General features: G+C 39.4%; 1 protein-coding gene across 3 annotated transcripts in view; it reads right to left on the bottom strand.

Annotated features, from left to right (window-relative positions):
- Positions 1-13,747, bottom strand: part of Rab3gap1 (RAB3 GTPase activating protein catalytic subunit 1) — a 73,433-nt gene that overhangs the window by 35,265 nt on the left and 24,421 nt on the right. For all 3 annotated transcript variants that reach the window (XR_005492430.2, NM_001402314.1, NM_001402216.2), the window contains exons 6-7: positions 7,087-7,206; positions 4,736-4,901 (exon numbers count right to left, since the gene is read on the bottom strand). Coding sequence is in view for 2 of the 3 variants with exons in the window: in NM_001402314.1 (NP_001389243.1) it covers positions 4,736-4,901; positions 7,087-7,206 (286 nt within the window). In the remaining variant the exon portion in view is untranslated. The remainder of the gene's footprint in view (positions 1-4,735; positions 4,902-7,086; positions 7,207-13,747) is intronic.

Below are 13,747 nucleotides of genomic sequence, written 5' to 3'. Positions count from 1 at the left end.
TGTTTTAAAAATTGGAAACGCAAACTCCAGGAAGTGTCACTATTATTTGTGTATTTGTGGAGTAAGAGATCTCTTTAATCTATGCATATTTTTCCACAAATACTTTCATCTAATGGAAAAACTATGTACGTTAAAAAAAAATTAAGCTGCTGAATTCTCACAGTCCCTGGGCATTCCAGGCCAACCTGGGCAATACAGTGAGACTGGATGTCAAAAACCAAAGAAATAAACATAAAGGTCTAAAAACAATGCCAGGGAACAAATTACTTTAAAATAAAGTGCTTAAACTACTACTAGGAAAGAAAAACATATCCCATTAAGTAAAGTGATCGTCAAGTTTGTTATAAAGCACAGCTGGGTGTTTGTGTGTTGCCTGCATGTGCATCTGTGAACCATGTGCACATAATACTTAAGGAGATCAGGAGAGGGCTCAGTGTCTCTGGAACTGCATTCACAGACGGTGTTAGCCTCTGTGCACATGCTGGGAATCAAATTTGGGTCCTTACAAGAGCAGGCAGTGATCGTACCTGCTGAACCATCTCTCCAGACCCTACACTTTTTTACTCTCCATTTCTCAGACACTGAATGTCACAGAGAATTGTATACATTTGGGGAAATGGTGTCTTTCTTTTAAGTAAAATGGAAATCAGAATCAGGTTTAATATTTAACCAAGATCACACATACAAAATAGATTATATTAAATTAATCAGTTAACAAAAGAACACTTAGAATTATGCATAAGTTCACTAGCAATAATAAAAATTCTATGACCCTAACTTCTCTCTCATTAAGCAGAAAAAGATTAAAACAGGTTTAGGAGTCACTTGGAACATCTGAAGCATGGGTTGGATATTGCTCCCTTGAATACTCTGCCCCTGAGTAAGAAAGATACAGAATCATGTACATGCCACTGGTAATTTCAGATAAACAAAAATTCATTCCAAAGTCTAACTATAAGGTGGGTGTGATGAGAAACAAATCCAAATCTTAGTCTGTTGTGCCCTAGAAAAGAACAATACAATTCTGGGTTTTTGTTTGTTTTGTTTTATTTTGTTTTTGGCCCCGCAGTATGAAATGAGACGGAAGTGCCCCAGTCCCAAAGCAGTACAGGTAGATGTAGAATGAAATATCTGAAAGAATAAGGAGCAAACATGGCACAGATATGTTTGTAGGTCCTAGAACAGGCATTCTGAGAAAACTTAAGGGGCTACCTGGGGCTCACAGCACATGACTGCTACAATCTGACAGTGTAAATGAAGACAGACTGAGGGATTACAGATGACATTAAATAAAGGACCAAGGCCCTGGAAAGATGGCTTAGTGGGTAAAGGCACTTGCCACCAATTCTAATGATCTGAATCCAATTTGTATGCACATATACAAAATAAGTGTAATAAAAAATAAATAATGTTTAATGTTTAAAAAAATAAACGTAAGATGCCAAAGTCTTGAGCACAACAAGGGCACCTCATACCTTTCCACAGAAACCAGAGCTGGTAGGCACATTAGCTATATGCCTGAAAAAGAACTCTGTGAGGGGAAACCTGTCATCCTCATAGCTTGAGCAAAGAAACTCAAATTCCAAGATCATATAGACAACACTTCCAATATCAGCAGAGCAAGAAGCTCCATCCACTTCTTGAAGACCTGGTTCTATAGTGCTCTAGAGAGAGCAATCTTGAGTTTGTAAAACTAACACACACAATGTCTAGAAAAGTTAAAATTGCAAAATAAAACTTAATTTCAAAAATTTTCATTTGTCTTATTTTCTGTGTATGGGTGCTTTCCTCATAAATGAACAACTATGTGACACTTGAGAGCCTGGTACCTGTGAAGGCCAGAAAGGAGGTGTCAGATCCCCTGGAATTGGTGTTATAGATGGTTGTGAGCCACAATGTAGGTGCTGGGAATTGAACCCAGGTCCTCTGAGAGCAGACCATGCTCTTAATCATGGAGACACCTCTCTGGGCCCACAATAAAACTCTTATTCTCAAAAGAATAGGCAAAAAGTATAGTCCTAAAACAAATACCCAAATTAGCGATTAAATTATAAAACCATGATCTATAAGGAACATGAAATAACTAAGAATGTTAAAATGGAAAAGGAAAGTGCTAAGAAGGTTCAAATATTTAGAAGTATGGTGGAAGAGATTTAAACGTGTACTTTATGTGATGGCAAATGGCAAAACTGGACCCAGCAACAAGAAGCCTCTACTAAAAGCTAGCACTCTATGAAATGAAAGCTACTCCTCCAACAGATGACCTTTAAAAGGTAATCTTATAAAGATGTGGATAGCTTTAACTATATAGAACACTTTACAGTATCAAAAGTAATCCTCAATTGCCTTAAATTCAATTTTCTCAGGTGAACGTGGAGAGAAGCCGACCATCAAGAGTTCTGTAAAATTTTGGAAGACTGGGAGGTGCTTTTCATTTAAAACAACAACAACTGAGAGCCAAAATTTAAGTTAGGTTTCACACATCAAGACAGACTCTGTAACACAGAAGTTTCCAAAAAGAAAGGCTGAGCTACATACACAGAGGAAAGACAAAAATATCTGAAAATGTTCATTAATACTCCTTAAAAGGAGTAAGATTGTTTGAAGGTTTTTTTTACAATAAAGTTTTAGTTAAAAAAAAAAAAAAAGGAACTACTTCTGTTCATTAAAAAAGGATAAGGAGCCAGGCATGGGGAGGTAGGTCTTTAATCCCAGCACTTAGAAGGCAGAGGCAGGCGGAGCTCTGAGTTCAAAGCCAGTCAGGTCTACAAAGCAAATCCAGGACAGCCAGAGAAACTGTTTTAGAAAAACTAAAAAGGAAGGAATAATCAATACTGGAATCAAACCAGAAATTTCACAAAACACTAAATAAACACTTCTGATGATTAAAAAAAAAAAAAAAAGGAAATGAACAGAAGTCAACACAAAGCTGGGTTATTCAGAAAACTCCCATGATGTTGGATGTAGAATTAGACAGTATGGATTTCAGAGCCCAGAACACTTAGGAAAAGAAAGTTACTAGAGACATCAAATGTTTCCAAGACTGTTTTCAATTGAAACAGTCATGAGAAATTATGTTAAGAAAAACTAAGTGATAAAAGGAAGACTTAACTTTGAAATTCCTATCCTGATATTTAAAATAGATTTCTGTGTTGGGCTGGCCATGCAGCCTCCCTCCTTCCAAGCTCCCTTTTTATAAACTGGGAATGTTCTCAGTCACTGCTCTACTGCTGGGAAGACACACCATGACAAAGGCAACCTATAAAGGGAGGCAAGGAGCTGGGGCTTGCCTACACTTCCAGAGAGTTAGTTGTGGACTTCATGGCAGGGAACCACGGCAGCAGGCTGGCCAGCATGGCACTAGAGCCCCAGCCCTGGCTGAGAGCTTTACACCCTGGCCTACAGGCAGCAGGCAGAGAATGGAAGAAGACACTGCCTGGCATGGGTTTCTAGAACCTCAAAGCCCACCTCCAGTGACACACCTCCACCAAGACACCTCCTAACTCCTCTCAAACAGCCCACGAACTGGGGATGACCAAGCAATCCAACACAGGAGGAGCCCACAGGGACCATTCTCATTCAAACCACTCAGGGTGAAAGGTCTTGAGCCAGCCTGCCCTTCTTCCCTTCCAGAACTGGAGAAGGAACAAGGCAGTTCAGGCATGCTAGGCAAGCGCACTTGCTCCCTTCCTACTACTAAGCCAAATCTCTGTCCCATGTTTTCTAATGCAGTTCTAATCCTAACACAAAATGCCTATTAAAAAGGAGAGATTCCTTTTTAAAACAGTAAAACCTTCAGAAGAGTTGGAAAATGAATATAATCTACACTCTCATGACTTTTACCAAGTTCTGTGGCACAGAACCCTCCCCTCTACATGTATATATTTTTTTCCTGAATCCTTTAAAATGTGTAATCATCAAGGCAGTTCACTTCTAAATACCTCATTTATGACTTAAGAAGGATGTTTTCCTATGCAGCTGTAATGATTAACACAAGAAGTTTAACATCAACACTAATTTAAAATACTCCGTACACATTAACACTATCCCAACAATCCCAAGCCAGGTCTTTTTTGTCTGTTCTGCTCTGAGCACAGAAAAACCATCCACTGCACGTGGCAGCCACCTCTTATTCATCTTCTTTAATCTACACACCTACAGCTTTACTTTCATGAGTCCATACTAATTACTTTGTTTAAAAGGCTCGATTTGGAAATAAACGGTTGCTTTTACACATTTTTATTTAGTTAAATATCCGGACAGAAGCACTACTCAGATGAGTCTTTCTCAGTGGGTCACACTAAAGACACGTTTAATATCAGTTGGTTGTTTTTATTTCTCAATTAATTTTTCTATTCTTTTTATATTTTAGGTTTATAGGGTTTTGCTGCATGTATATCTGTGCACCATGTGTGTGTCTGGTGCCCTCGGAGATCACACGAGGACACTGGAGCCCCTGGAATTGCAGTTACAAAAAGCTGAGAGGCCCCACGTGGGTGCTGGAATGGAACGCAGGTCCTCTGGAAGAACTGCTGCACTCTCTCTCCAACTCTTCAGTTAATTTTCTTTAACTAATACATAAAATAATAATTTTATTTACATAGTTGAGTTCAATTTGCTAATCAAGTTTGATTATAATTTATTACGTTATTGATATTAGAAAATTTCTACATGATCAAATTGCCAGACTGCTACTTTTATCTGTATTCCAAATAAGACTGACAATACAACTCACGATTTTTGATTTGAAGATGTCCAGCAGACCTGACAAATGAGTGTACTGATTTGGCACCTTTCGAAGATGAACCATTTCAAAGTCAGTTCGGACGCCTGGACCTTGGCATTCTCCCATGTACATTCGGCGCCATTTGTGATGTATCTGGACAAACAGCGGTACCTGGCTGTAGAATACGGGTAAAAAGGACCAGAAATCAAGCTCAACATTAAACAGGAAATAATCCTAAACCTCAAAACTGTCCCTGCTATTTTAATTTCAGTATTTTCCGTTTCTACAGAAAGAAAATGTTTAAACACAGATTCTCATTTACTACAAAGATACATTAGGTTTCTCCTCTCCTTATCCTAACAAGTTGATGAAGCTTACTGCACTTTAGCAAGAAAACTCTCACCAGCTCGGCGGGGAAGTCTTTCTTTCCTTACCATTTGAAAGTGAGAATAAGTAGAACTAATAATAAGTGAGAATAGTAGAACTAATTCTCACTATTCACAGGTTTCTGCTTCAGCCCACCCACTAAAGTACATCTGTAACCCACAAAACAATACTAGCAGTACAGACTTATGTGCAGCTCTGCAGAGAAGAAAGATTCGAGTCTCTAAGTTTCTGTTTCAGATGAACTCAAACTAGGTAATGGGCGCCTTCCTGTCACAACTCTCACACCATAAGAGAGTGTCCTTTGATGGTCAAGTGGATCTGAAAGCCATGTTTCTAAGACCCAGAAGGCTGTAATCTGTCTACAGACAGCAGACGTGTGTAAAAATGACTCAATCCAACACAAGTTACAAGCTTTCCTGAGTTGGCTGCTGAGCTCAGTCTCAGTGTATCAATAATACATCTACCATACATATAACTCATAAAGTATAGAGTTGGTAAGAATCTGACCAAAACCTCATGAGAACCTATGCACTTCCCCTTAGGAACAATGGCTGATAAAACATAACAACTATGGTGTTTCTAGAACACAAATACGGTAAATTTCAAGGAAAGGCTATAAAATACATGCCCAAGTTATAATACTCCTTTGAAAATACAGCTTTGTCAGTTTTTTCATAGGAGGAAATAACCGGAAAGTTGGCTCCACCAATTGAAAGCTAAGCTTAAGTGTAAGGGGAAGCCCTGGGTCCTGCTAAGACTGAACCCCCAGTGAACGTGATTGCTGGGGGGAGGGCAGCAATGGGGGGGGGAGGATGGGGAGGGGAACACCTATAAAGAAGGGGAGAGGGAGGGGTTAGGGGGATGTTGGCCTGTAAACCGGGAAAGGGAATAACACTCGAAATGTAAATAAGAAATACTCAAGTTAATTAAAAAAAAAAAAAGAAATATAATCCTTAAATACTTAATCATTTTCTTGATCCCAAAAGTCACATGCATGCCAAATGTTACTTTTCTATCTCATCGTGCCAAACACAAGTCAACTGAATGATTTGTAAAGTGACTGAATAAACTTCATTTAAAAATTACCCCCCCCAAAAAAAAGAAAGAAAGAAAGCTAAGCTTATGTTACCAAAACATAACAAAAATTTAAAAAGTCTAAAATATTCCTTAGGGCACTCTAGTGCATCAATTTCTCCACCAGTAAATTTACAGTAAGAGTCTCCTGATCCATCTGATACGCAAAGGAAATACAACTCAAAGTAGCCGAATGGGTAAAGCTAACTTCATGTTCTTAAATACTTATACCTAAGGACAGAGAGTTGCTGAGCATGGTGGCACGCGCTTTAATCCAAGCACTGAAGGGAGAAGAGACAGGCAGATCTACGTGAGTTTGAGACTGGCCTGGTCAGTGTTCCAGATCACCCAGGCTTACAGAGTGAGACCACAACACACTCTGTAAACAAACACACACACACAAACCACAACAAAACAAAGCAGAAGAGGGGAGGGTCACAAAAATACATTAAAAACAACTCATTGAAAATTTAATCCCAAAATAATGTCTAATACTTTACAAATTTTTAAATTGGACTTTGTAGCAAAATTCATCCCTCATTTGAAATACAAAGAACATTGGATTTATTTTCTTTAGGAATGACCTCCCAATGGGTTTTTAAATTAATTATACTCCTTTTGGGATTCCTGGTTTATTTTTCTTTTGAAACAAGGTTTCACGTGCAGCCCAGGCCGGCCTTAAATGTGTGATCCTCTTGCCCAGGCCTCTTGAGTACTAGGATTAAAGACTGCTCTACCACACACAGCTCTAATTTCATCCTCACACACCAAATTCTAGTACAATAATGTACAAAGGTAGGTACTAAATTCTTCATTATAGGAAAAAAGAACAGTTAATAACCGTGCTGAATTACACTACAAGAATTTAACACACTTGAACATGTGTGAAGTGTACCTACCAGCCGGTGTTTCCCAGGGCAATAGAGATGGAACTGAGGAGGAGGTTACACTTGGACTCACTGAGAACCGCGTCACTGTGTGCAGCAGGGGCAATCACCACAAACTCACGCAGGCCATACCTTCAAGACACAATGGCCCCAGAAAAGACAGCCATTATTTGAAAAGTTTCCCTACAGGAAATTTAAGCCAAATCTGTGTTATTAGACATTTTACTTCCCCCTATTCCCATCCCACATGGCAACTACACGCATTTACATTTGAAACTTTATTTAAAAAAAATCCAGTATGTATATGTGAGTGTGGTCATGCCTGTGCCACAGAGCACATGTGAGTTGAGGGCCAAAGGATAACTTGTGTGAGTGGGTTCCAGGGATTGAATTTAGGTTGTCAGGATTATGTCGCAAGCATTTTTACTCACTGAGCCTGAATTTCTTTTTCTTTTTTCTCCCTGGAGGATTAGGAGTCAAAAACAGGATCTCATGCTTGCTAGGTAATTGCTCTACCACTGAGCCAACCCCAGGCCCTGACTTTTCTTTTTCCATCTTTTTCATCCCCTCTATTCACTAGAAATGAAGTCATAGTAATTATATGAAATTATAGTAAGCATTAAATAATAATTTTGTCTTAGAAATCAGCTTACAAGGCTAGTAAGAAGGTTCTTGTTACACAAGCCTCACAACCTAAGTCCAACCCGCAGAACCTCATAAAAATAAAGAAAACCAACTCAACAAAGCTCTCTTCTAACATCCACAAGGACACCATAACACATGACACACACAGACAGACAGACAGACAGACAGACAGACAGACACACACACACACACACACACACACACACACACACACCACAACACAAATAAAGCTCCAGTTTACTGGCAGTACTATGTCCAGCAATGTAGAAAATAAGCTAGTCTACCTGAATGTCAGGGAAATAATTACCAGCCCTGATGTGTATGTTATGTACTATGTTGAGATACCAACATAAAGTATCCTAAAGATTTCTTGTATTCCTTTACTCAAAGACACAGATTAGGCATGGGTTATAACACCATTAGGATATAGCTTCCTCTTGCTATGGTATCTACAACAGTGGTATTTTCTCATTTATTTGCCAAGTCATTAAAGCCATATATTCGTGTCTCTGCATGTGTATGAGTGATTTGCCTGCATGTATGTCCATGCATCACATGCATACCTGGTGCTAACACAGGCCAGAAGAGGGTACTGGATCCCCTGAAACTGATGTTTCTGATGTTGTAAGCCACTTGTGGTTGCTGGGTATCAAACCCAGGTCCTCTAGAAGAACAGCTAGTGCTCTTAACAGCTGAGCTACTGCTCCAGCCCCTGCTGCCTAAATTTCAGAATATAGTAATAATTTAAGGCCAACGTGGTGGTATTTCTGCCCAACTCATCTCCTCGATACTCTTAAGTGAATTTTAATAATTTTTAAATAAAGAAAATAATTTATGAACAGCATTACTCACGTGACTTGCCTATTTTAACTTAGTCTCTGCATGTGTAGTCATAAATCCTGCTTTTAACAAACTTTCCCAAGAAATCCCTTGGAATGCAGTATATAAAAACTCTACCTTGATCACCAGATTGGAACTGCTGAGACACAGACTATATTATAAGCCTATTCTAATAAATCCTCTCAATAAAAAACAAAAAGCAAACCAAACAAAAATGTTTTCCCTACACTCTATCCCACCGTTTACTGTTTAGATGCTACTGTGACTCTGACAGAGTTTGAGGGTTCCCCCAAAGAAGCATGAGCAACATTTGTCACTCCTCAGCTCACCTCCACCCTCTGACACACAACATCAAGATTCACCATATAAAGGCAGCAGCAGATAACTAGAAGAACCCAGGATATGAATGAATTATCCTTGGAAGAAAACAAGTTTCCTGGTGTTCTTCCAGAAATGTTCCATCTGTTCCTAACTATCACGGACCAATCTCTTCTGACCAGCTCTGCTCCCAGGGTGCTGGTGTTGAAATAACTTAATGGGCAAATTCAACAAATATTATCTGTACAGTACATTCCTGGAAGTTAAGTTCCAGAAAAACAAGAACATCTGCCTTCATGACACTGATACCTGCTGCCAAATAACCCTTTTGACTTAATACAATGGTGGTGCCTAAGTAAAAGGTGTTTTATTTTCTTCTACACTCTATGCATTATTTTCTGTGTGAAGCACACACACACACACACACACACACACACCATCACTAAATGTCCAGATCCAAATCTTTTTTTTTTATTAGATATTTTTATTTACATTTCAAATGTTATTCCCTTTCCTGGTTTCCCCTCCCCGTCCTTCTATAACAGTGCTCACCCACCCACCCACCCACTACCTCCTCCTTCTTTAAAAAAGATTTATTGTTGGCACCTGAACCTTGCTGAACCCAGTCAACAGTTCCCTGCTCCCAAACCCTGTGGGAGAGAGAACTCATCACCCAGACATGGGTAATTCTGAGACTACAAGGAAGGGGAGACTGCCACGTCTGCCCACCTTTGCCCACATCCCTGGCCCAAGAAGAAACTGTATAGGGTCTCTGGGAACAGGAAGATAGGGACACTCAAGCTGCAGAAGCCCTGTGGTCCAGACCGCACGCAGATCTAAACAGACCTGGTCAAACAGCTCCCTGCACCCAAATCCCATGGGAGGGAGAGCTAGACCTTCAGAGGGGCAAATATGCCTGGAAAACCAGAGGAGACTACTCTCTGCATTTCTTTAAAGCAGAATTGCTCTACATTTCTGACTCTAGGGGAAAACACCTAGCAACATCAGGGCCCCCTGTGCACAGGGACCCAGAAGTAGGGGCAGGCCCTTCTGGTTGCTACCCTCACGGAGAGTAGAAACCCAGCCCTGAGGAGCAACTTCAGGCCCGAGACCAGAGGTAAGACCAACTTTTGTGCTCCAAGTGACCTGCCTGGTGGACTCAGGACACACGCCCACAGGAACAGCTGAAGACCAGTAGACAGGAATGACTACACGCCTGAAAACGTAACACTCTGTTCCCATAACTGGCTGAAAGAAAACAGGAAAACAGGTCTACAGCACTCCTGACACACGGGCCTATGGGACGGTCAAGCCACTGTCAGAAATAGCACAACAATGTAACACCAGAGACAACCTGATGGCGAGAGGCAAGCGCAGGAACCCAAGGAACAGAAACCAAGACTACATGGTATCACTGGAGCCCAATTCTCCCGCCAAAGCAAACACTGAATATCAAAACACACCAGAAAAGCAAGATCTAGATTTAAAATCACATTTGATCATGATGATGGAGGACTTTAAGAAAGACATAAAGAACTCCCTTAGAGAAATGCAGGAAAACACAGGTAACCAAGTAGAAGCCCTTAGAGAGGAAACACAAAAATCCCTGAAAGAATTACAGGAAAACACAATCAAACAGTTGAAGGAATTGAAAATGGAAATAGAAGCAATAAAGAAAGCACAAAGGGAAACAACCCTGGATATAGAAAACCAAAGGAAGAGACAAGGAGCCGTAGATATAAGCATCACCAACAGAATACAAGAGATAGAAGAGAGAATCTCAGGAGCAGAAGATTCCATAGACATCATCGACACAACTATCAAAGATAATGTAAAATGGAAAAAGCTACTGGCCCAAAACATATAGGAAATCCAGGACTCAATGAGAAGATCAAACCTAAGGATAATAGGGATAGAAGAGAGTGAAGACTCCAAACTCAAAGGACCAGTAAATATCTTCAACAAAATCATAGAAGAAAACTTCCCTAACTAAAGAAAGAGATGCCCAAAAACATACAAGAAGTCTACAGAACTCCAACTAGATTGGACCACAAAATAAACTCCTCCCGTCATATAATAGTCAAAACACCAAATGCAAAAAACAAAGAAAGAATAGAGGAGTAAGGGGAAAAGGTCATATTCCTTAATATCTCTCAAAAGCAATGGACTCAATTCCCCAATAAAAAGACACAGATTAACAAACTGGATACGCAATGAGGACTCTGCATTCTGCTGCCTACAGGAAACACACCTCAGAGACAAAGACAGACACTATCTCAGAGTAAAAGGCTGGAAAACAACTTTCCAAGCAAATGGTCTGAAGAAGCAAGCTGGAGTAGACATTCTAATATCGAATAAAATCAATTTTCAACCAAAAGTCATCAAAAAAGATAAGGAAGGACACTTCATATTCATCAAAGGAAAAATCCACCAAAATGAACTCTAAATCCTAAACATCTACGCTCCATATACAAGGGCACCTACATACATAAAAGAAATCTTACTAAAGCTCAAAGCACACACTGCACCTCACACAATAATAGTAGGAGATTTCAACACCCCACTTTCATCAATGGACAGATCATGGAAACAGAAATTAAACAGAGACATAGACAGACTAACAGAAGTTATGAACCAAATGGACTTAACAGATATTTATAGCACATTCTATCCTAAAACAAAAGGATATACCCTCTTCTCACAACCTCGTGGTACTTTCTCCAAAATTGACCATATAATTGGGCACAAAACAGGTCTCAATAGATACATAAAGATAGAAATAATCCCATGTGTCCTATCAGACCACCATGGGCTAAAGCTGGTCTTCAATAACAATAAAGAAAGAACGTCCACATATACATGGAAGTTGAACAATGCTCTACTCAATGATAACCTGGTAAAGGAAGAAATAAAGAAATTAAAGACTTCTTAGAATTTAATGAAAATGAAGGTACAACATACCCAAACTTATGGGACACAATGAAAGCTGTGCTAAGAGGAAAACTCATAGCTCTGAGTGCCTGCAGAAAGAAATAGGAGAGAGAATGTGTCAGCAGCTTGACAGCACACCTAAAAGCTCTAGAAGAAAAAGAAGCAAATACACCCAGGAGGAGTAGAAGGCAGGAAATAATCAAACTCAGAGCTGAAATCAACCAAGTAGAAACAAAAAGGACCATACAAAGAATCAACAGAACCAAAAGCTGGTTCTTTGAGAAAATCAACGAGATCGACAAACCCTTACCCAGACTAACCAGGGGACACAGAGAATGTGTCCAAATTAACAAAATCAGAAATGAAAAGGGAGACATAACAACAGAATCAGAGGAAATTCAAAAAATCATCAAATCCTATTACAAAAGCCTTTATTCAAGAAAACTTAAAAGTCTGGAGGAAATGGACAACTTCCTAGACAGATACCAGGTACCGAAGTTAAATCAGGAACAGATAAACCAGTTAAACAACCCCATAACTCCTAAAGAAATAGAAGCAGTCATTAAAAGAGCCAAACCAAAAAGAACCCAGGTCCAGATAGGTTCAGTGCAGAATTCTATCAAACCTTCATAGAAGACCTCATACCAATACTATCCAAACTATTCCACAAAACTGAAACAGATGGAGCGCTACTAAACTCCTTCTTGGTTCTTTTTTTTTTTTTCGGAGCTGGGGACCGAACCCAGGGCCTTGCGCTTCCTAGGTAAGCGCTCTACCACTGAGCTAAATCCCCAGCCACTAAACTCCTTCTATGAAGCCACAATTACTCTTATGCCTAAACCACACGAAGACCCAACAAAGAAAGAGAACTTCAGACCAATTTCCCTTATGAATATCAACGCAAAAATACTCAATAAAATTCTTGCAAACCGAATCCAAGAACACATCAAAACAATCATCCATCATGATCAAGTAGGCTTCATTCCAGGCATGCAGGGATGGTTTAATATACAGAAATCCATCAACATAATCCACTATATAAACAAACTGAAAGATAAAAACCACATGATCATTTCATTAGATGCTGAGAAAGCATTTGACAAAATTCAACACCCTTCATGATAAAAGTCCTGGAAAGAATAGGAATTCAAGGCCCATATCTAAACACAATGAAAGCAATTTATAGCAAACCAGTAGCTAACATTAAACTAAATGGAGAGAAACTTGAAGCAACCCACTAAAATCAGGGACTAGACAAGGCTGACCACTCTCTCCCTACTTAGTCAATATAATTTTCGAAGTCCTAGCCAGAACAATCAAGACAACAAAAGGAGATCAAAGCGATACAGACTGGAAAGGAAGAAGTCAAAATATCACTATTTGCAGATGATAGGATAGTATATTTAAGTGATCCCAAAAGTTCCACCAGAGAACTACTAAACCTGATAAACACCTTCAGCAAAGTGGCTGGGTATAAAATAAAGTCAAATAAATCAGTAGCCTTCCTCTACACAAAAGAGAAACAAGCCGAGAAAGAAATTAGGGAAATGACACCCTTCATAATAGTCCCAAATAATATAAAATACCTTGGTGTGACTTTAACCAAGCAAGTGAAAGATCTGTATGATAAGGACTTCATGCCTCTAAAGATCTCTGAAATTGAAGAAGATCTCAGAAGATGGAAAGATCTCCCATGCTCATGGATTGGCAGGATTAATATAGTAAAAATGGCCATTTTACCAAAAGCGATCTACAGATTCAATGCAATCCCCATCAAAATACCAATCCAATTCTTCAAAGAGTTAGACAGAACAATTTGCAAATTCATCTGGAATAACAAAAAACCCAGGATAGCTAAAACTATCCTCAACAATAAAAGGACTTCAGGGGGAATCACTATCCCTGAACTCAAGCAGTATTACAGAGCAATAGTGATAAA

The sequence above is a fragment of the Rattus norvegicus genome, chromosome 13, assembly GCF_036323735.1.
Source record: "Rattus norvegicus strain BN/NHsdMcwi chromosome 13, GRCr8, whole genome shotgun sequence".
Taxonomy (NCBI): Eukaryota; Metazoa; Chordata; class Mammalia; order Rodentia; family Muridae; genus Rattus; species Rattus norvegicus.
Note: the sequence above shows the minus strand (reverse complement) of the source record. Positions and strands in the feature narration are given on the sequence as shown.